The sequence below is a fragment of the Monopterus albus genome, unplaced genomic scaffold, assembly GCF_001952655.1.
Source record: "Monopterus albus unplaced genomic scaffold, M_albus_1.0 scaffold285.1, whole genome shotgun sequence".
NCBI lineage: Eukaryota > Metazoa > Chordata > Actinopteri > Synbranchiformes > Synbranchidae > Monopterus > Monopterus albus.
In genome coordinates this window covers 159,886-184,090 of record NW_018128165.1, presented here as the reverse complement: position 1 = coordinate 184,090, position 24,205 = coordinate 159,886, and the positions used below count along the sequence as shown (strand labels likewise).

Sequence of the window (24,205 nt, the reverse complement as noted above, 5' to 3'; positions counted from 1 at the left end):
CTTCTCTATGAAAGCAAACTAACCTGGTGATGAAATTCCTGCTCTCAGATGACTTGGATAATGGTGTTGCCACAGTGATGACTGAGGGTTGTTATAACAGGCTGATCCCCTCGGGTTGAGCCCAGACTCTGTATCCATGGTGATTTTAACTAAGGAAGCCAACAGTCTTTCTATCACATCTAGACAAATTAAGTGGTGAGAAGTTAGGACTGTTTTCTTAGACTTCTAATCAGATTTTAAACAGATTCATCTGAGATGCTAATTCCAGAGGAACCCCCTGAGACACAGCTTAAGTGCATTGAATATGAATGAAGTTAATTCTTCAAACAAACAAATTCTCCTCACAGACTCAATGAAATCTTTTGAAGATGAGGACTGCTGGGATGAACTTTGAATAAGAAAAGAATGGCAAGGCATGCACAAGATGGTAATTTTCTTAAAAGTAATGACAATTATCAGCATTTTTACAGCTTGAAATGTTTTTTTATTTTTTTTTTTTGGTGGAAACATTTCATAGTGTCAGTTTGACCTTTACAGCCCAAATAAGTCAAGATATCAACATTTATCTCAAACTGACTTGTTGATTTAAGAAACGGCTGAATCAACATGATATCTTACGTTTTGGGTTCACAGGCTTCACAATAACTAAATTCCCCTAATTTTACCCAGAGGATGAGCTAGCAGTGGTGCCTGCAGAAAATATTTTTCTGGGGGGGGGACAAGTGCCAATCTTGGGGGGGTGGCACATTAAAAAGGAATTTCAGGCTACACTAGTTAATAGAAAGGTGAAGATACTACATTATAGTGTAAAATAAGTTGCATAGTGTTTAATTCTTTGGCTGATTTCATGTAAACATAATCGGATTATGATATTCACATGAGATCAGCCAAAGAGCCATTAATTATCGATTCCAATTTGAATGCATTGTCAACAATAAAATCAGGTGTGTGGGCTGCTTAAACATAAATATTAATTAGTAGCTGATAACCAAGGTTTCATTTATGCCCAGCAGCACTGTTTTTCTTTTTTTTTTTTTTTTTATTATTTTTTTTTTTTTATCCAAACCTTGAACTGAAATTGCGCACCTTCTGGCCACCCCTTGGGCGTGTCATTGTGAGCCAGTCAGTTAGTTTTACCCTACACCCATTCTTAAATTATTCTGTCACATATTAGGGGCAGAGTTTCTGTCCTGACCCAGTATTTATTTATTGTCTTAATGAAGGCGTTCTGTCTGGTTTTGTTTCTGGCCTGCAGGGTGTGTAAGGGAAAGGGAAGAAGGTCTGGCTGTTCTGTAATCAGTGAAACACAATACCCTCTAGATCTGCTTCTCAGACATCAGCTGCAGATAGAATTACACACCAGAGTGGAACAGTTTTGCACACCAAATCCAGTCAAAGATGATCTGAGGCTTTTGTACAATTGCAAAGGTGATTATACAGCGTGTGCATGCACGCACTTCCTTTGTCTACAACCATTGCTGTGTGCAAGAGTGCTGAACATCTCTCTCACTTCACCAGGCTTTCCTAATTCACATATGCTCCCAAGCTAGGCAAACAAATTTCCACAGTGATGCGTCTTGTAGACAACCCACAAACAGTTGGGCTTCTGCTGAATTCTACCACAACTGATTGATTAATAACTCCAAGCAAAGCAATACAGGTCTGTTTTAACATATAACATGTTATCCCACTGACAAATACTTAACTCATTTGTGTTGTGGTACACTGTCACTTGCAGGATGTCTTTTCCTTTTCTTCTACATAGTAGTTAATGCAGCTCAGCTATTGTTAACCTTCTACCTCTACCATTTGATGTTGTGTGTGGGTGGGTGGTACAATATGTTCCACCCAGGACAATGAAGGCTTGTTTTGTTGGCTACTAGCTTGGATGTAGCCAAAGATGTCTGTAAAAGATTTGTGTCAAACTCTGTCTCTCTCTCTCTCTGTGTGTGTGTGTGTGTGTGTGGAGCTTCTGTGACACATCTTGCTCCCTGGGGAGTCTCCCCTCTGGGGTGAGGGCTGATTTAAGACAGTCTCCTCCCTCCTCCCCACCACCTTCACCACCTCCCCATGGCAGGCCTGGGCCACTTAGATAAGACTGTACAATTAATAGCACCACAGGACCAGCGCCCACAGGGACACTTCAAAGATTGTGTGTGTGTGTGTGTGTGTGTGTGTGTGTGTGTGTGTGCTTTTGGTGCACCAGAATATATTAAGCTGTTTCTTGGCCTCTGTGTGACGATACAGGATGTGTCTGTGTGTGTGTGTGTGTGTGTGTGTGTGTGTGTTTGTGAGGAATAGATTTATTTGTAATTTGCATGCACGTGATGACCCCCATTTATTTGTAATGAGTAATAAACCTTTTTCTGCCTTTTAGTGCTGATGTTCAAATCTGGGAAAGCATCAGCTACAGTATAAGCGGCCTCGCCTGCATATTTCAGTACATTAAAGTCCCATAGCACTTTCATAAGGGAATGGTTAGACAGTTTACATAAATGGGAAGAATAGTTAAATTGTTGTTGATAGTATAAGGCTAGCAGTCACACAGATCGAAGAGATTACTTTTTCTGAAAGCAGTTGCATCTATTGTGTGTTTTCTTTCAAACATAAATAGTCATTAGGGTCACACGTTTGTAAAGGGTCATTTTTTGTTGCAGCTCATATAATTTATTAATATTTTTTGAGGGTTAGTAATTTTGCTACAACAAAGTTTGATGTGGCTGGAATTTATGATTATCATAATTCTTTATTAATCTTTATTTTTCTCTGAGCTGATTTAATAATTTGGCCTGTAAAATGTTAGAAAATATTCAGCAGGGTTAATAAAATTGTTTGGATATGAGGTTGCTGTCATAATCTTTACAGGTGAGAAGGTGTGATTTAGGAATGTTTTTCTGTTTTTGCTTAAACATGACTCTAATCATTCATTGGATTAATTTTCTTCTGAATCAATTGATGGGCTAATTTAGCTCAGTTTATTTGAACGTTAAGACAAAACATAGTGTACCTAAAAAATAGAAAAATAAGTTGTCAGATTGATTCTTTAAGGCAGAGCAAATGACAGACACATGATGAAGCAAAGAGCATGCGTCTTACATGTGACTAGATGTAATTTTGGGCCATGCTTTCCAGCCGTGGAAACTAGTCACCTGGCTTAGGTGGGAACTGTGGTTTGAATTACAATGTATCACAAATGCACGTGTGGATGGTTCATGCACACTGCTGCAATCATCTTCATATTCTCATTATAAACCGCCTTGGTCTAGCAAACCACTTTGTCAAATTGCAGTAGCAAATAATCTCATTTTAATCACATCATTACAAACTTGTTGCATTGCATTATTAGATTGTTGGTTTGCCTGTTTGGATTTTCTGTTGTTTTTTTTTTGCCTGTTTGGATTTTCTGTTTGTATTACCCCAGGAGAGGCCCATAAAAAAAACCAAAGTTCATCCTTATTATTACAGGGATGTCAAAGGCCTTTTATGATTTATAAACCAACATTGCATGCCAAGCTTAACAACTTTGACATAATTCTATTGCCCCATATGGCTCAGGAGTCCCAGTATCTTAAGTTTGTATTCTTGATTTTGGACACTACACTACCTGTTTTCTGCAAGTCATTATTTTTACCCTGCTGCAATTCTGTTATGGCTTTGCTAACCTCCTTGACTGCAAAGTTTTTGTCTGTTGCTCTGATTTTTTTCCAACTACAGATGCCTTTCATCAACCTGTATAATTAATAAAAGCAGCAGAAAGCTGGGAAACATTTTTGATGGATCAGTGCTGGGTTTTGGACTGACTTTAAATGAACTGTTTTCTCAGGATCCGGCTCATTCAGCATCAGCCTCCTTTCCCCTGGCTTTACTCCCTGTTGTTACGGTGATGGCTGTCATGCCAGATTGAGACCAAAGGGGGTTATTTCTCCTGACCAGGCTGCAGTCCTAATCCTTAGTGCTCAGATTACTGTTCCTCCTCCCCTCCCTGCAGGATGACTGGCTGGATCACGAAACAGAGCTGAGAGAGGATAAAGACAGACAGACAGAGAGAGAGAGAGAGAGAGAGAGAAGAGAACTCTTTCTAAAATAGACATTTGTTTGACACTCTGTCGCTGATGTGTTTCACCATTTGTGAGTTGGCCTTTCTTTACGTCCATCTGTGGCTGGCTCATTGTAGAGTCTAGCTCCAGAGCATAGGGGCAGAGGGGGAAACGACAACAACCCAACCCTTTTGTTTTTACTGTTTTCTTTTCGGGGACAATTTGCAAAATGCTAATTGTATGTGGTTTCATGCTTCTCCGGTTGTTTGAAATGCAGAATAGAAGTGCAGTGATTATTTTTTCGTACACAGTATAATCGGTGCCATTAAAGTCTGCCAGGAGTAACTTTCAAAATGTAACTAGCATTGAACTGCTGTAGAAGACTACCTCTTTCTGACAAGAATTTCCTATTTTTAAACTCTGTGAAGCCTTCCCTGATTTGCGACAGCCTCCCTCTGTGTCTCTGATCTTCCCTCCTCACATCCTGTCTGCTTTACAGAGCGTTTGACCTTCTGCTCGAGCCCCAAAGGCTTATTGTCCAATTCATCTGTTTTCCAATCTCTCCCTGTCTTTCGCCATTGTGGTTATTGTTCTTCCACTCACTTTCTCCTCTCACTCCTGCCTCCACCATCATCCTGGGACTCTGATTTATAAGTTTGCAGGGAAGGCTTAGCTGCCTCCTCCCCCACCCCCCTCTTCCATCAGCAGAAGACAGAGCGCTGGAGAGATAGCAGAAAGGAGGAGAGAGCGATTGGCGAGAATATGATTTGCCAGGCAAAAGAGGATAATACAAAGAATCTGAATGTCAGTGAGCACTTGGCACATATTTGCCTACCTATGCCCCCACCAGCATGGAAGGTGGTTTATTTCTCTGAATAGCCGACAGTAGTGGGCCATAGAGTGGGTAGATAAGGTCAAAATGAAAGCGGCACCCAGAAAGCGAGTTAATTAAAAGATAGCACACATGCAAACGATTTTTTAAAGATTAATTGAAAACTTTCAGCTCTAAGTTTGCTTTGGGTTTCGCTATTAATAAGTAGGATGGGATTTAATCTGCCCATTAGCTCTGCTCACTCACAAATGGTAGTATGGGGATTGAGCAACAGACCCCTCAATAACCCCATGTGGTGCAGATGGCTCTGTGTCAAGACTGATGACCATCCATGTTAAGCTGCCATGTGTTGGAGCTGAGGAGGACTGGGGCAAGAGGGGATTTGACAGCATACTTTATGTGTGTGTAGCACACACACACCCATAAGGTAGAAGGCTTCATTACACACTTACAGTATATTTTAAGTGGATATAATTGAATGATCATAGTCTACATATTTGTTTTTTTTTTTTAAATATTGTCTACCCTGGAGCATAGACTGTTTTTGCTGAAAAATAAATATCTTATGAGAATATGACAAAATCAGAACCATTATTAGATCTAATTGCATTTCAAAATAAATGTGAGTGCAGGCTCTGGATCTGTGTATCTTAAACCTTGATATAGTTCCAATAAACCTGTTGTATGCTGACGGTGATTTATCATTTGGCAGTTTGACGTCACAGAATTCACACGTCTAGCAGTGTGACTCCAGTTCAGGAACTTTGTCACTATGTCAACTTGTCACACAAACTAAAAGAGTTCACACATTTTTTTAAATGTAATATAGCCATGAAATTATGAAACCATCCATTAAAGCTCAATACTCTGAAATATTTCATCTTGCTTCATTTCATCATAAGTTCTTTAATTTCAGCAGCTTTTATTTCCAAGTGTCCTTTTTCAAAAGCCTATTTTTAATCTCACACTTAAAAAGAATATATGAATTAATGTGTGTCCCTTTCACAGCTGCAAACCAATCATTACAAGTCTCACAGATGTCTGCTTTCTGGTGCACAGTGGCACTGGGTTGCATGTGGTGTTGATTTTATTGGCTTTCACAGAATGTTTGTGTACCTAGCAAGTCTTTTCTTCTGCTTCGTGTGGCTTCTAGGTGCAGTCAGGTGTAAATAGAAAAGGAACTAACAGCTCCAGAGAAGCTTTTTTTGTTTGTTTGTTCTCTGCCAAGTGCTTCTAAAGTCACTGTATATAAATGGAATATGGTGAAAGGTATTAAAGTCCTTCTTTTGGCTGATGCACCAGATACTAGGCTGCTAAATCAATCCAAAGATTTTAGTTTTCAGCTTCAAATTTAATCTAAATCGATGCCCCCCCCCCCCTATTGGAAGAGGTCTTTATGCCCCTGGCTGCCTGGAGAGAATCAAGTGTGGAGGGAAACTTTGCTATCCATCTTACAAAACAACATTTGTTTGCCTGCCAGTGCCTTCAAAACCATTAACAAGATTAGGGAGCAAACAAAGGCAACAGGCCCTCTCTTCCCCCCTCTGTCTCCTTTTTGCCCCCATATTCCCTCCCATTTTGTTCTAGCTTATTTGCCAGTACAATACAGATATTCAGTGGTTTGTCTGCAGCTCCTCTCCTAGGGGGAACCTCACAAAACCTTCTGATGCAGGCAGAGACACAACACACAGGTGTGTGTACACTGACACAGAAATGAGTACACTCATGCCAAAGGGGTAGTTTCAGTCACACATATTTGCTCACGCACACACGCCTTGCTTCCAGCCAATCTGCTATTTTGCTCAGTGTGTGCTGCAATAACAGAGAAATGAACCAAAAACAAATCACAAGGTTATATAAATGCTGTACTGTCCTGGAAAAACCTGGCATGCATGAGCACAGATATGCACTTTTCCCATAAATGGTGCTGCACAGGGCAGTCAGGTGTGTGTGTGTGTGTGTGTGTGTGTGTGTGTGTGTATGCGTGTGCGCACGCGCGCACTTGTACATGAACGTCATAGAATAAAAAGAGTGTATTGGATTGCCCCAGGCCTTTTATTTGAAGTAATTTATTCCTCTAAAGCTATTGATTGTTTGATGTCCATCACTTTTTTTCCCTCTGATTTTCAACATGATCTTTTGTACATTTGAAAACACCCAAAAGCAAATATGAACAAAGGCATTCCATATGATTGTAAAAGTTCTATGGTTAAGAGTTTGATTATAAAAATCAAGTCCAAAATATTGGTGAATTTTGTGGAGGAAAATTACCTTTATTTTATCTCATGCCTCATCTTTGGTTTTCTTCATCTTCTTTCCCTCCTCTCTTCCCACTTATCTCCCATTCTTCTCATGTTAAACCAGCTCGCCTCATCTTGCGTTTCATCTAACATACTAATCTCCTTCCCTATTCTGGCTTCCCTCTATCTATGTAATAAAATTTAATTGCATCCATCTTGTATTTTCCAGCACAAGCACTCAAGTTTAACATGAGTGGTATATCTCATTAAATCTCTCTCTCTTTCTCCCTCTTTTGTCTGTCTCCCCCCCACCCTTAGGTGCCTACAGATGTTTCTATGGGTCTGTTGGCAGAGCCCCAGGTGGCCATGTTTTGCACTAAACTCAACATGCACATTAACGTACAGACCGGCAAGTGGGAGCCAGACCCTTCGGGGACCAAGAGCTGCATTGGCACCAAGGAGGGCATCCTGCAGTACTGCCAGGAGGTAAAACAGAAGCTGTTCATCATATGTTTTATACATACACCTGCTTATTTTCTCAGCAGATTCAATTAGGTCTGGTTATTACTTGATCGTATTAATCTTTATAGATGATATGAAACTTAAATGTATGCATTGTAGCCTGAGAATACGTTTCACAGACATATCAGCCTGGAGAGTGTAGAAGAGGAGGGGGAGGATATAGATATTTAATTTCATAGTAATAATAATAGGAATATTCTGAAGTTGAAATTTCAGGGATTGTATTTGTAGCAGCAGTGGTAAGAGATGTCATTTCCTTCCAAACCAGTTTTGGTCATGATTTACCATAGCTTTCATTTGGCCATATTTTTTTATGTTTGATCATTTACATCATAGTAATTGAGCTGACAGTTTCTCACAACTAATTACCATGATTGAGCAGGTAGCAGTATTATGGAGAACACCAGGGAGTAATTCACACCACGGAAAAATAGTTGTTTTTTTTTTAAACAATCTGACCCAGCTACTGGAAATTACACCAAAGCACAAAGAAGTATGAGTGTTAGGAGGTGGTATTAGACTATAAGAGCACAGAAAAGTATGTCCTAAGTGGGTTACAGAGTCCACAAGCAGACTAGTTTTTATTACATTTTGTCAAAACTGTGCTCAGTCAACAAGCTGCTTTATTCCATGTGACTAGCTTGGGTTAGCCTATAATTGCACACTGTGAAGCTAAGCAAACCAAACGGCAACACCTTTCTGCAAGACACATGGCTGTTGATATCTACCTATCACTGATGCGGTGACAGAAATAGTTTGTTTTTCTTTTGTTTGTTTTTCTTTTGTTTGTTTTTTCCAGTCTTTTCCAACCACAAAACCATGCCATTTCATCTGGGGATATTCTCGCAGTGTAGACTATCAGTGTATGATAAGAGGGAGTTGTCTGATAAGAAGAGAGAGTACATAATGAGAGTTCTCTGAAAAGCACATACTGTACGACAGGCTCAAATGACGCTCTTGTTACCATTATCAACTCTGCTATCAAATCCAGTGATAACCAAGAAGTCTGTTGGTGAATTTAAGAAATTTTCTACTCAGTGCTGAGTGGAAAAGCTGACTTGGCAAAGGCGAGACCAAGAAGGTTATGGAATTATTATTTTTTTTTGTTCTGCATTGGTAGAGGCACAGAGGGAGAGAAAATAGAAGAGAAGGTGTCATGAAAAAGAATAAGGCAATGGGTATTTGGAGAGGGATGACACACTGAATTTCATGCAGAGGCTGACTGAGGGGCATGAAGTGGTAAACACAGCCAAGCAGAACCAGCACCAGTGAGCACTGCAGTAATGTAAAGATCAGAAACTTTTGAAAACAGGGCTCCTTAAATGAAAAAAGTCTCTCAAGAGGGTTGAGAGATCAAAGATGGCCATAGTTGAGCAGGCACTAAAAGGTTTCAGCTAGAACTATAACTGATAGATAGAAGTCACCACTGTTCATGTGCTAGAACCTCATTCTAATCTATGATGCTGTGTGTGTAGGTGTACCCAGAGCTCCAAATTACCAACGTGGTGGAGGCCAACCAACCAGTCAGCATCCAGAACTGGTGCAAGAAAGGACATAAACAGTGTCATAGTCACATGCACATCGTAGTACCCTACCGCTGCCTGGGTGAGGACACTGGTTTTCACGACACTGGTTTTCAGGCCTTATTTGAAAACATTTCTAGAAAGTAGTGTTAAGGAGTTACAAGGAGGAGAGACAAAGATAAAAGCTTTCTCTGATAACTGCGAGTTACCATACTAAGCAATGAGTTTGAGTCAGCTATGCTTTATTGTATTATCAGTGTTGCCTCAGAAAGCTGTGTAGAAGCTACCTGTTGTGTATGAATTTTAAATATGGATGTTGTTTTTGCTGCAGTGGGAGAGTTTGTGAGTGATGCCCTACTCGTTCCTGACAAGTGCAAGTTCCTCCATCAGGAGCGCATGGATCAGTGTGAGAGCCACCTGCACTGGCACACTGTAGCCAAGGAAGTAAGTCCACACACATTCATACTACTTTAATGATAAACAGGGATGTGTACTGATGTATTCTCTTTGTGTCTTTTTTTTCACCTTGTAGTCCTGTGGAGACCGCACCATGAATCTCCATGACTACGGGATGCTATTGCCATGCGGAATCGACCGCTTCCGAGGAGTTGAGTTTGTTTGCTGTCCCGCTGAGGCAGAGCGTGACACTGATAGTGCCGAGCAAGATGCTGATGATTCTGATGTCTGGTGGGGTGGAGCGGAGCCTGACTACTCTGACAACAGGTACACACTGATTAATGAGGGCAAGGCAGCAGAAGAGTAATACATCGGTTATTAGACATTCATAGATATTGCCACTTTGATTTTCAGCTTTGCTACAGGGTAAAAATTTCTCTCCTTGAAAGGCAAGGTTGGTTATAATTTAAAGTCTCTGTCCTTCCACCCTTCTCATTCATCCCCTATTCTTCCCCCAATTGCTCTTGTTGCCTCCATATGTCTCTTTACTCCTGTCACCTTCATCTGTCTTCCTTTCCCTCCGTGTCGGCCTTTTTCTCTCCACCCCTCCACCTCCTCTCCCAGTATGGTGCGAGAGCTAGAGCCAGCGGAGCAGCAAGAGGAAACCCAGCCATCTGTTGTCGAGGGGAACGAGGACGAGCAGGAGGAGGAGGTGGCTGAGGAAGATGACGATGATGAGGAGGAGGATATGCTGGACAATGACCGGGATGGAGATGGAGAGGAGGATGAGGAGGTGGCAGAGGAAGAGGAGGAGGAGGAGGAGGAGGAGGAGGAGGGAGATGTTGTCGACACCCTTGATGACAGCGATGATGCAGATGAGCCTACTGCCAATGTTGCCATGACGACCACCACCACCACAACTACTGAGTCTGTCGAAGAAGTTGTGAGGGGTGAGGAATATTTCTGATGTGGGCATTTGTTTTTAGTTTTAGTGTGTGTGGGTGTGGGTGTGTTTTTGTATGGTTTCATTAACAATATGTGAAAGCCCTTTAAAAACCTTGAATGTTCCATAAATTTAAAACTAATGTTAACGTCTTAAATACATTAATCAGATGACATGTTTTCCTCATTTAGATTAATTTGGAACAACTTTAGTAGTACAACATACAAAAAGTGTTTTCTCCCTATTTTGTATGCTTTGCTAAACACAAATGAATTTCATGTTCCTCACCAATTAATTTCCTGCTGTCATTTTTCTTATTGTGCTCATTTGTCATGTCACAGTTTTCATTAGCCACGTTCCATTACAATAAGAATTGGTTGTTCCCGATTTGTTTCTTCATTTTGGTGGTAAATTGGTGTTAAATTCCAAGCAGTGTTAATAATGCTTAAACCTGGCTTTCTTTACATACCCATGTAACCCTTGTTATGTAATATGAAGTATTTTACTTCTGTTTTATGTCTTTGAATTTAGGTAGTGCTATATATATTTTACAGGTGAACACGTGAGATCTTTACAATGACCTTGATCAAAAGATGATGCGCTTAAATGGTATATAGTGGACTTAACCTTTGTGGCAGCATATTTCATTGTTCATGATGACAAGTGTGTATGTGTGTATGTCCTCCAAGATGTGTGCTGGGCCAGTGCAGAGACTGGTCCGTGCCGGGCCATGCTCCCTCGCTGGTACTTTGACCGACAGGAGGGCCACTGTGTTCAGTTTATCTACGGTGGCTGCGGTGGCAACAGGAATAATTTTGATTCAGAAGAGTACTGCATGTCTGTCTGCAGCAGCATCAGTAAGTCCTGCCGACAGCATCTAACCTCCGCCAGAAACCACCTGGCACTCAGACCAGTGTTTGAATGCCAGGTGGTTTCATCTCCAGTTTGTCTCTAACTCCTGAATTTTACTTGCTGTTCCAAACTGTCCACTAGATATTAACAGCTGCTCCGAAGTTTCTTTCTTGGTGTGTTGCGCTTGTAGACTTTCCCTATCCGTCAGCTCTATTTCTGGCTAACATGGGTCTGTCAAGCCTCAACAACAGACATTGCCTTTCCCATAATCCTTTGTGGATTCTTGAACCCACCTCCTGATCACATAGCTATGTTCAATCGGTAACTACAAAAAGAAGCACCTTTTCTCTTTGCTTGAAGACTTGATTTTCTCTGAGACTCCTGGGTTTGGTATTTCCATATATTAGACTGAATGTATTTATTTCTGCTGAAAGTGAAACACAGTTGCAGAATCTGCACGCTCCAGTAAGAACAGTTCAACATGTGGGATTTTCATGGACAGTTTGCTTTAGAGACTGTAGGACATATTCACTTTTTTTTTTTCTTCGCATCACTATGGCTACAGTGTTGTTGCCATATAGACTATGTATGGTCTGTTTCATGGGCATCATCTTGTATTTTACTTTAGCATGAGTGTGAGCTGTAAGATCATCCTAGCAGGAATTATTTAGCAGTAATATTTGCTTCGCTGCACATTATACTTGATGACCCTGACACACTGCAGGCTCACTTACATTTTTCCATCTTTGTCAGTGAAGAAATGTGTTGTGGTTAATTCATTCAGCTCACTTAAATCAGACATCAGGTAGCCCTGTTCCGATAATGTGAAGCATTTCCTAGGCAGCGGTAGGAAAAAAACTCATTACATACTTTTAAAGCACACAGTACAGTGCCTTCTATTTTATATTGTGATGATGAATCAGTGACAACACTGAAAATTAGGAGAATTCTTTGATGAATTTTCACATCTTGTTAATAAGTTTGTCCAGAGGAATTTCTAATAACTGAAACTTTAAAAAGTGGCTCTTTCTCACCTCTCTCTGTAGAGCTAGACGTGACCATTCAGTCATAGACTGAACTGATTGGATTTTAAATATAGTGTGCACGCGGATGAGGACTGTGGGTTATATATGTGGACCGGATGGCAGTTTAAGTATGTGGTGCTGATGCTGATTTCAGCACTGTGTAAGATTCAGTGACCTTGCTCCATATGCCTATGTCTCAGTCACGAGCATGGTCTACCCTGCAGCAAAATGCAGGCATGGTATCTCTATCTCCCTATATTTTGATTTATAATTTTAAATCCCCACCACCACACGTACACAGAGACATTCATATAAAGTGGTGCCAAGTAAACAGTCACCTCGGTAGCAAATGGGTAACTAGATAAGAAATGGGAAATTTCTAAGGAAGCAGAAAATCTAAGGCCAAATGTAATACTTTCATTTCTGAAAAAAGTACAGTGTGCAAACACTACAGCAGTAACAAAAAAGAATTGGAAAGTCAAGAATTCAAAAATGAATCCTGTTTTGACTATAAAAGAAGTAGAAATCCCAGATACAGAGATCTCCAAACCAAAATAAATACTACAACACCAAGTACATGTTACCATTAGAAGTAAGTGAGAAAAATGTTACACCATACACGTTTTTTGGTAATTTTAGTGAACTGATCCATTAAATAACTTTGAGGCTCAGAGGCTAACAAACCACTCGGCTCAGGTCAACTGAATAAAATCAGTTGTTTTTGTTTCCTGTGCAGTCATGTGTCCTCATCAGACACAAACGATTCACATGACATGCAGCCTTCTTGTATGCAAACACACACAAATTCACACATGCACCATCAGTAACTCTTGATATAACACTTGTGAAAGTTAATCAACTTTCCACTGATTACCTTCAGGTTTCATTCATTGAAATAATATAATCCACTTATATTTCTGACTGGTATGTCAGCCACAATTCAGTCTGTGCCTCTGAGCCCCCAGGCTAAATTCCAGTGAGATGCTCTGAATGCAGTTATATAAATGAGTGGAGGTTTTGTCCCTGTTCTACAAAGGACCTCAGGTCATCTGCGCCATTCACTTGTTTGCTTTTGGGGGGTGCTGGCTTCCAGCTACAGCAACTATCTTGTTTTCTTTTTCCTCTTGGTCTCACACTAACCCTGTTAACCTATATGGACTGGACTGTGTTTTGTTTGTGTACTGAGGTAACACATCCAGATCAACCAAATAAAAGTGTGCAATTATAAGATGGTTAACCATAATTACTTTCACCTCCCTGCCTCTTCTCTTTCTCTTTGCTTTCATTCCATGCAGTACCCACAGCCGCACCCAGCTCTCCTGATGCTGTGGATCACTACCTAGAGACGCCTGCTGACGAATATGAACATGCCCACTTCCAGAAGGCCAGGAAGAGCCTGGAGGCCAGGCACCGTGAGAAGACATCACAGGTAGTGATGAGAAGGAGCAACATTGGAATAAATAAGGAGGGAGGATGTTGTGATTTCAGTATTAGTTTTTTTTTTTTTTTTTTTTTTTTTTCCCCCCCCCCATCAAATCCATTTCAATGAGTAATGGTTGCTATGCACTGAGATCAGAGAGGGGAATTCTTTTTTGTAGCAGGGAGAGGACAAAGGTATTTCTACGAGTAGAAAATGGAGAGAAAAGGGGTGTGGTAAAACAAATGGCAGACCAAATTCAGTTCTATTTTAATGACCTCCACCAGTACTGCCATTTGTTGGTTTGTTCACTCAAACTCAGAAGTTGGGAATGAATTTTTATTTTTATTTTATTTTTTTTTTTTGGAGATGTAAGGTTTGGCCCAATCCATTACATTTTGGTTGTGATCTGGATCATCATCTTGATATATGAATTTTTTTTTTATGGCAATATGGGGAAACTGAGCTGAGCTGTGTGCTGTGTGCTGTCTGGTTGGATTCTTTAATCAACTGATTCACTCTCCCCCGGAGTGCCAGATGGTCCGCAGCAATGCCAGTTATCAAAGTGCCAGACAAGAACACTAACATACAGTTGACTTTACCTTTAGGTCATGCCTGGTAAAGGCCTGAGTTGAAATTAAAAAGTTTCCCCAGTGAGTCAGAGGGGATTAAACAAAGGGGGATGTACAATCGCCTTTCCCAAGATGATAAAACTGACTAAAAAGGGAAGGGAAACTAAATGTAACCCACTTGTTATCAGTGTTCTAAATTTGAAACGATTATTTTCTCAGTCCGGAAGAAGCTTCTTTCCCCTCTGCAGCCCACATGTTATACAAAATGTTATATGCATTTTCTTAGATGTCTGTGAAAAGGTCCGTACCACAAAGAGCATTGAGATGTTTCACTTGATAGAAGGTGAAAAGATTAAATAGACTGACAAGTATAATTAATGTTTTTCTATCCTTTCCTTATACTCAGGTGATGAGAGAGTGGGAAGAGGCTGAAAGAGAAGCCCAGAATCTTCCACGTGCTGACAAGAAGGCTGTCGTCCAGGTACACCATGCATAAACTGGACACGTATATAAAGGCAGGCCAGGTTTTTGTTGTCCTCTCATTGCTCAATATGTCGTTATCCATGTAGCGTTTCCAGGAGAAGGTGGAGGCACTGGAGCAGGAAGTGGCCAGTGAGCGCCAACAGCTGGTGGAGACCCACATGGCCCGAGTGGAGGCTCTTCTCAACGACCGCCGCCGCCTGGCTCTGGAGAGCTACCTGACTGCCCTGCAGCAGGAACCACCCAGGGTATGCCATTACACAGAATATGAATAAGTTCCCCGTCTGAGCTCTGATTTGTTAGTCCTTTACTTTTTGTCACTGTGTTTATACACTGAAGAAATGGTTATCTAAAATATTATCTAAAGGCTAAATGCATACATTGAATATTAATAGATACACAAGGTCATGTTTAACAAATTATAGCTTCACAAAAGTGTGTATAAATACATCACACTTGTCTTTCCACTGCCCTTAACCCTCTGCCCTGTTCCCTCCCTGTCTTTCGTAGCCTCGCCACGTCTTCAGCCTTTTGAAGAAGTATGTGCGTGCTGAGCAGAAGGACAGACAACATACCCTTAAACACTTCGAACATGTCCGCATGGTGGATCCCAAGAAGGCCGCACAGATTCGACCTCAGGTAGCATTGGATATATAATTCTCAGAACTCTTTTCACTGTGTATATGCTATTTGGTGTAGTATTCAAAATGAATTTTGCTCTTTTACTGTGATACAAAGCAGTATTTACTGTATGCAAACATCAGTCAGGATCCTGAACTACATATGGCCAGCCAGTCACTTTTCTGTTGTTTCCTTTCTTGCGTGTGTGCACGCACAACAGGTGCTGACCCACCTGCGTGTCATTGAGGAGCGTATGAACCAGTCTCTGGGGCTTCTCTACAAGGTGCCTGGCGTGGCTGAAGACATTCAGGACCAAGTTGGTGAGTATATCCTTTTTAACACTTAAAGACACAAATTTTTGCCCTGAATATTTATCTTGTAATAGCTGGTTACTTAAAATGAGCACAAAAATAGAATCCACTTCACTGTAGAAATTAAAAGTAAGAATTCTGAACTTTTACCATATTCAAGCTACCATAACATAGCCTAGAAACTGGAACACACTAAGAGGGGTTTTAGGTGAGAGAGACAAGGAAGTCAAAAAGTTGCAGAATGACATGACATTTTGTGAATATCCATCCATCCATCCATCTATCTTCGTCCACTTTATCCGAGACCGGGTCACGGGGGCAGTATTCTGAGCAGAGCCTCCCAAACTTCCCTCTCCCCAAACACCTCCTCTAGCTCCTCAGGAGGAACCCCAAGGTGTTCCCAGGCCAGCCAGGAGACATAGTCTCTCTGTGTCCTGGGTCTGCCCCGAGGCCTTTTCCCGAAGGGACATGCCTGGAATACCTCCCCAGGGAGGCGTCCAGGGGGCATCCTACACAGGTGCCTGAGCCACCTCAATGTGCAAGGGCAGCGGCTCTACTCTGAGCTCCTCAAGGGTGACTGAGATCCGCACCCTATCCCTAAGGGTGTGCCCAGCCACTCTCCAGAGGAAACTCATTTCTGCCGCTTTACTGCGAACGCCACACCGATCCATCTGTCAACCTGCTGCTCCACTTTTCCATCACTTGTGAACAAGACCCCAAGATACTTAAACTCTGTTGGCTTCAAAGAGATTCTGGAGAACTGTCCGGCGGATCAGGAGGGGGAAGCAGTGTTCTGCCAACACTGTTTACAGTGGAGGTAGTGTGCTGCTGACCTTAACTGAGGATGTCATTGGCCGGTGAAAGGAGTACTTTGAAGATCTCCTCAATCCCCCCCGACACGCCTTCCGTAAAGGAAGCCAGGGCTGGGGACTCAGGAGGGGACTTGTCCATTACCCTGGGTGAAGTTGCCAAGGTAGTTAAGGAACTCCTCGGTGGCAAGGCTCCAGGGGTGGATGAGATCCACCCCGAGTTTCTCAAGTCTATGAATGTTGTGGGGCTGTCTTGGCTAACAGGCCTCTGCAGCATTGCTTGGAGTTCGGGGACTGTGTCTCTGGACTGGCAGACCGGGGTGGTGGTCCCCCTTTTTAAGAAGGGGGACTGGAGAGTGTGTTCCAACTATAGCGGGGGGTCACACTTCTTAGCCTCCCTGGGAAAGTCTATGCCAGGGTACTGGAGAGGAGACTCTGGCCAATAGTTGAACCTCAAATTCAGGAGGAACAGTGCAGTTTTCACCCTGGCCGTGGAACACTGGACCAGCTTTATACCCTCACTAGGGTGTTGGAGGTTTCATGGGAGTTTGCCCAACCAGTCTACATGTGTTTTGTGGATCTGGAGAAGGCATTCTACTGTGTCCCTCGTGGCATCCTGTGCGAGGTACTTCGGGATTATGGGGTGCGGGGCTCATTGTTACGGGCTGTCTGTTCCCTGTATGACCGGAGTAGGAGCTGGTTTGCATTGCTGGCAGTAAGTCAGACCTGTTTCCAGTGCATGATGGACTCAGCCAAGGCTGCCCTTTGTCACCAATTCCGTTCATTATTTTTATGGACAGAATTTCTAGGTGCAGCCAGGGAACGGAAGGTGTCTGTTTTGGTGGCCGCAGAATCTCATCTCTGCTTTTTGCGGATGATGTGGTTCTGTTGGCTTCATCAGTTCAAGACCATTTTGTGAATATGATTTTTAGATGTCTATCATGCTCACTGTGTGCCTACTGGCCCTGGCATGAGTGAGAGATGGGGAAGACCCACTGTCCTAACTGTGCCACATGTAACAAAGAATGAATGCTCCAAATACCAGCCTTACAAAAAGTATTTTTGTTGATAAGACCAGTAGAGCCATTTGGACCGATTATTCTGTTTGGAGTTAAATAGTTAAATGAAAGTGTTTGCAAATCCTATCGCCCCCCCCCCCACCGGCCTGCCTCTGCGTTTTCACATGGGTTTGGGTTTATTGGAGTTGCATGCGTCACACTACCATCTGTGTCTCTGTCTCGGAGACTGTCACAGTCTGTGCTGCCCGACAAAACACACAAAGGAACACATTACACAGAAGAAACGGCACCATTCGTGCATGGCACCAAGTCTATTAAAAAAACTGAGCTGAGCAACATTTCTTGCAGACTGTCTCTCTGATAGAGAAACACTTCTGTGAGTCATTGTGTGGGGTGTTTTCTCTAAGGAGAAATAGAAACACATTCACAATTTTAAAATTTCACTTGGCCAGTTTTTTTTTTGTTTGATAATGTTTGAATAAATAAAGTGAAATTCTCCTCCATTCCTCTTTTTGCTGACGTCTTATCTTTTTTCCTGCTTCTTCATTTTGTCCATCCAGAGCTTCTGCAGAGGGAGCAAGCGGAGATGGCCCAGCAACTGGCCAACCTGCAGACAGACGTGAGGGTGAGCTATGGCAATGACGCTCTGATGCCCGACCAGGAGATGGGAGATGGCCAGACCGACCTTTTGCCCCATGAAGACACAGTTGGCCTGGGAGGAGTTGGCTTCATCCACCCTGAGAGCTTCAACCAGCCCAACACTGAGAACCAGGGTACTTAAAACAAATGGGTATAACAGAAGTTTGTGTTTTAGGGCTGTGTGACATAAAAGCTATTGCTTATCCTTTTTGAGTTTTGGCATCTTTTTCTCTATGCTACAAAATGACATGAGAATAAGTTGTCTCTCTTCCCTCTAGTTGAGCCAGTGGACTCTCGCCCCAATCTTGACAGAGGCATCCCAACTCGGCCAGGTCAGCACTAATGTTCAAATAGTTATGCCAGTATTGTGACTTGAAGGACTTTTATGTATGTAGAAAATCAGATGATGACCTTGTCACACCCTGGAAGCCCTGTTGCTTTGGTTTGGTGGTCATTTGTGAACCACACAATATAGTATAGTAGTTATAAACTGCTGATTACATTATGAAAGTACAGGAAAATGTTGGTACCCTTAAGAGTTTCCTTATGGCTTCTAATAAATAGAAAAATCAGCATTTATTGATGACTTTATTAACATATGGCTGATTTCCTTTTTATTACTTGGCTAATAACATTTATTGTATGACTTGACTATTCCTAACTTATGATCAAGAGGGATTTCTCCGCAACCTAACAACCCAAAACTTTGTCATTAGTTATACATGTAAAGGTCATTAGTGATACCAATATACAGTATGTAGTTCATTTTCAATGCTTATTTGCCAGTAATTCATTATGAAATGGTTTTCTAACAACTATTGTCTTGGGAACATATACAGCATGTAGAGGTAGTCTATTGTAACCTATTTTAGATCATGGCTATAGCTGCATGTTAACTTTTACAGTGTGGTTGCTTTAAGGTAGCCTCCAGGCTAAAACATCCATCACAAGATACAAGAGGCATCAAAAGATCGTTTTCAAGTAGAGACTTGAAGTCGAGATAGGACGTGTCCTTTTCACAGCCGTGATTTGCACACAGTCTACTCCACCTGACCTCCATTAAGTCACCTGCTGTGGTTGTTAGATTTGTGATGCAGCTGCAGGATCTATGCATACTGTATAAGCTGTCCTATATGTGCTGGGTTTGGTGTGTGTGTCTGTGTGTGTGTCACCATCCATAATAGATAATACTTTTGCTTCCCTTGCCAGTGACTGGAATGAAGATGGATGCTATTCCTGAGCTGCGGATGGAGACAGAGGACAGGCAGAGCACTGAATATGAAGTTCACCACCAGAAACTGGTAAACAAGCACACACACATAAAAACAACTTCCCTTTCACAAACAGCGTCGGTATGCAGACTCACATGAAATTCATTGATTTGTGTAAATATGCAGACTAGATAGAGAAATACACAAATGCACTTACTGACACTTGATAGCTGCAAGCTCACCCTCTTGTCTCCTCTATCCCACAAGTACCCATAGACATGCACACAGTCAGGTCCATGTTTTCACTTTGCCCTCCTGGTAAACTCCCAAGGTTGTCACCATGGAGACAGATGTCCATGGAGACAACCGTGATAATGCATGTGTCACGCTTGCCTGCTCTTCTCTAAAACCCACAGTTCTCTGATCAGTTAAATTTGTGTTGTGTATATCTGTCAGTAGCTGGTCAGCCACGTGCTATTGTGCTAAACATAATAAAACTCCAACCCAGTTTTGCGTTATTCATAAATCTCTTCATACAGCACAAAAACCTCAGTCCATCCTCAAATCTAAATCCATGTACCTTATCCTTTTCACCTAAGGAAAAAAAAATCCATTTTATTACATATCACATTTCTTGCATTCACAATCAACAGTGTGTGAGGCTGCGTCCTTCACTTGACTTCTTAATTTGATACTCAGCGTGGCCTCAATAAGCATACTGTGGAATTATTAATCATAATTAACACTATCACTGACCTCGTAACAATTGAGCAGCCAAGGATTCTGTGCTTTCACATTGATTCTTAAAGTCCAAGAGGTTAGAAAAACTTTGAGTGTTTTGTCCAGATTGGAGAGAATCTTCTTCTCTGACATGTCTGCAGTGAAGGATCTCCTTAAATTCCAAAAGCATCCCTCCCTTGTAGCATGATAAGACTAACCTAATTGTACCAGTCACCACTCGTCCCTGGTCAACTCTGTAGTAAGCGTTTCAATCAGTGGGACAGTATTGAGGCCAGTTTTTGGTGAACATACATCATCATATAGTTGTAACACTGTATATTCCATCAAATCCATTTTTTTGTCAATCACTGACTCTTTGCACTGAGTGTGTGTATTGTCTGATTTGCTTAATAAACCACATAAAAGATAACTTGACAGCCTCTTTGATTTCCATAACAGTTAAGAGTTGCCAAATGGTGGTGTTCAGAGATAGACAAGCACACAGACTCAGTGGGAGCAGAGCTGTTTTACTTGTACTTAATGATGCTGATCTTGATAGAAGATAATTTGGCCATTTGATACATCTTGTATAAGATACAGTTGCTCCAACAAAGGAAGAACACATGTTGTCTCTCACCCCTGAAACTGTAGTTCCTGCATCTTTAGACTACACTTTTTCTTAACAAAGCAGGTGCAGCAACAGTGAGTCTGCCGAAGTTGACAGTTTTGGCCGTAATAAAGGAGACCTCGATCGCTCTTACAGCCCCACTGATAATGCACAGACTCGTTCAATCGTCGTTCCCAGTCTTTCCAGGAAATAATTTTCCAGGACATTTTCAGTGATGTAAGGCAAATGGGGATCATGTGCTAGACTAACAGGTTCCTCTGTGTGGAAGTTTCCTTAGATCATATACAGTATTGTTCAAAATAATAGCAGTACAATGTGACTAACCAGAATAATACAGGTTTTTAGTATATTTTTTATTGCTACATGGCAAACAAGTTACCAGTAGGTGCAGTAGATTCTCAGAAAGCAAACAAGACCCAGCATTCATGATATGCACGCTCTTAAGGCTGTGCAATTGGGCAATTAGTTGAAAGGGGTGTGTTCAAAAAAATAGCAGTGTCTGCCGTTGACTGTACAAACACAAAACTATTTTGTACAAACGTTTTTGTTTCTAGGATTTAGCAATCCTGTGAATCACTAAACTAATATTTAGTTGTATGACCACAGTTTTTTATAACTGCTTCACATCTGTGTGGCATGGAGTCAACCAACTTGTGGCACCTTTCAGCTGTTATTACACTCCATGATTCTTTAACAACATTCCACAATTCATTTACATTTCTTGGTTTTGCTTCAGAAACAGCATTTTTGATATCACCCCACAAGTTCTCGATTGGATTAAGGTCCGGGGATTGGGCTGGCCACTCCATAACATTAATTTTGTTGGTTTGGAACCAAGACTTTGCTCGTTTACTAGTGTGTTTGGGGTCATTGTCTTGTTGAAACAACCATTTCAAGGGCATGTCCTCTTCAGCATAAGGCAACATGACCTCTTCAAGTATTTTGACATATGCAAACTGATCCATGATCCCTGGTATGCGATAAATAGGCCCAACACCATAGTAGGAGAAACATGCCCATATCATGATGCTTGCACCACCATGCTTCACTGTCTTCACTGTGTACTGTGGCTTGAATTCAGAGTTTGGGGGTCATCTCACAAACTGTCTGTGGCCCTTGGACCCAAAAAGAACAATTTTACTCTCATCAGTCCACAAAATGTTCCTCCATTTCTCTTTAGGCCAGTTGATGTGTTCTTTGGCAAATTGTAACCTCTTCTGCACGTGCCTTTTTTTTAACAGAGGGACTTTGCGGGGGATTCTTGAAAATAGATTAGCTTCACACAGACGTCTTCTAACTGTCACAGTACTTACAGGTAACTCCAGACTGTCTTTGATCATCCTGGAGCTGATCATTGGCTGGGCCTTTGCCATTCTGGTTATTCTTCGATCCATTTTGATGGTTGTCTTCCGTTTTCTTCCACGTCTCTCTGGTTTTGCTCTCCATTTTAAGGCATTGGAGATCATTTTAGCTGAACAGCCTATAATTTTTTGCACCTCTTTATAGGTTTTCCCCTCTCCAATCAACTTTTTAATCAAAGTACGCTGTTCTTCTGAACAATGTCTTGAACGACCCATTTTCCTCAGGCTTTCAAATGCATGTTCAACAAGTGCTGGCTTCATCCTTAAATAGGGGCCACCTGATTCACACCTGTTATTTCACAAAATTGATGACCTCACTGATTGAATGCCACACTGCTATTTTTTTGAACACACCCCTTTCAACTAATTGCCCAATTGCACAGCCTTAAGAGCGTGCATATCATGAATGCTGGGTCTTGTTTGCTTTCTGAGAATCTACTGCACCTACTGGTAACTTGTTTGCCATGTAGCAATAAAAAATATACTAAAAACTTGGATTATTCTGGTTAGTCACATTGTACTGCTATTATTTTGAACAATACTGTATAGTAATCTATGGTGATACTTGATCTGTATAACTAGTTCTTAGGTGATTGATGATTGACTGATTGACAACCGGCGCCCCCCCCCCCCCCCCCACCACACACACACACACGCAGATGTTTAGTCCCTCAGTGTATGACTGTTAGTATCCTACAATAAATGTGTGAGCTTTACGTCCTGCAGTTTTTCTCATCTTTTTCTTCACCGTCTCTTTTACATCATTGATTGTTTGGCTACATTCGAATGTGATTTTAGCCATCCAGTTTATTTTATTCATGCAGTCTTCACCAACCTGATGTGACATGGTGCATTTAAAAGCCAATGGCTGAAGGTATTCAGAGCATACAAAAATATTACTAAAAACAGGCCATAAACTTCGACCCTTGCCATTCTGTTTTTATCTCACACATTGCCCTAATGTCAGCTACCAGCTCAGGCTGAGATCTGGCAGTTTGCTCTCAGCAAAAGAAAAATGTGAAAATAACTTTCTAGGATGGCGAAGTGTTTTTCCAAGACATTGTACAATTTATCTCAATTTCCATGACTGGAAAACTGGCTTTACAAATTCCAGGTTTTCCAGGACTCATGGGAACCCTGTCCCTTCAGAAGATTATTTTTCTCCCTCCACAGAGCATCATGATCCCTCACAGAGAAGATGAAATCTTCATTTGGTTTTGAGAATTTCTCTAAATTGTGTGTTAATATTGCATTGGAGCTGAGTCATGCATCACTGCTTTCTTATGCTCTTTTTTTCCCCCTCTCTCTCTCTCTCTAAATCACCTGGAAGAATTGAGTGTCTCCACCGGAAAATTATCCAATCAAAAATAAGACGCTCTGTATGTCTGTGTTAAGTTTTGCGTCTTTGCTCTCCAGCAGTATAGCCGTTATTTTCAAGCTAAATCGGACTCTATAATGAAACTAAATGTAATTGCGCAAAACAACTTGGGTGGAAGGAAACCAAGCAAATGAGTTTTAGGAAGTAGCAGCTACCAGAAATTATTGGCTCTCTGCCTGCTGTGCTGAAAAGTATAACTACACCCACAAAAGTGTCACAAAAACATAATGAATAGTCATTTCCATGATACCTACTGAGAGAAAAAGAGCTGTGCATGGTATATTTAGCATAAATGACAGCACTTTACTCTCATTAAAGTGATCAGTTTTTAAATCTGCCACTGGTTGTTGACATGTGACAAGCAGATTACCTGACCATCGTCTGCCCTTCTGCTCCCATAGGTCTTCTTTGCAGAGGATGTTGGCTCCAACAAGGGTGCCATCATTGGCCTCATGGTTGGAGGCGTTGTCATAGCAACCGTCATAGTCATCACCTTGGTGATGCTGCGGAAGAAGCAGTATACATCTATCCACCATGGAGTTATTGAGGTGAGAGACAGCTGACCTCTGTGTGTGTGTGTGTGTTGTGTAGACAAGCTGTACTATATAGCAGTCGCTCAGGTGTGTGAGGGTTCCACCTGGTCTTCAGTGTAACACTTGCACTGGTGTA

At 41.6% G+C, this 24,205-nt stretch overlaps 1 protein-coding gene across 2 annotated transcripts in view; it reads left to right on the top strand.

Moving 5' to 3' along the window:
- Positions 1 to 24,205, top strand: part of appa (amyloid beta (A4) precursor protein a) — a 35,382-nt gene that overhangs the window by 9,653 nt on the left and 1,524 nt on the right. Inside the window, exons 2-16 of one of the 2 annotated variants that reach the window (XM_020622647.1) lie at positions 7,428 to 7,595; positions 9,107 to 9,236; positions 9,486 to 9,598; positions 9,687 to 9,877; positions 10,175 to 10,500; positions 11,183 to 11,350; positions 13,666 to 13,799; positions 14,766 to 14,840; positions 14,929 to 15,087; positions 15,350 to 15,478; positions 15,681 to 15,780; positions 18,160 to 18,372; positions 18,517 to 18,570; positions 19,448 to 19,539; positions 23,938 to 24,084. In XM_020622647.1, the coding sequence (XP_020478303.1) occupies positions 7,428 to 7,595; positions 9,107 to 9,236; positions 9,486 to 9,598; positions 9,687 to 9,877; positions 10,175 to 10,500; positions 11,183 to 11,350; positions 13,666 to 13,799; positions 14,766 to 14,840; positions 14,929 to 15,087; positions 15,350 to 15,478; positions 15,681 to 15,780; positions 18,160 to 18,372; positions 18,517 to 18,570; positions 19,448 to 19,539; positions 23,938 to 24,084 (2,199 nt within the window). The remainder of the gene's footprint in view (positions 1 to 7,427; positions 7,596 to 9,106; positions 9,237 to 9,485; positions 9,599 to 9,686; positions 9,878 to 10,174; positions 10,501 to 11,182; positions 11,351 to 13,665; positions 13,800 to 14,765; positions 14,841 to 14,928; positions 15,088 to 15,349; positions 15,479 to 15,680; positions 15,781 to 18,159; positions 18,373 to 18,516; positions 18,571 to 19,447; positions 19,540 to 23,937; positions 24,085 to 24,205) is intronic. The other variant, XM_020622648.1, reaches the window with a different exon arrangement.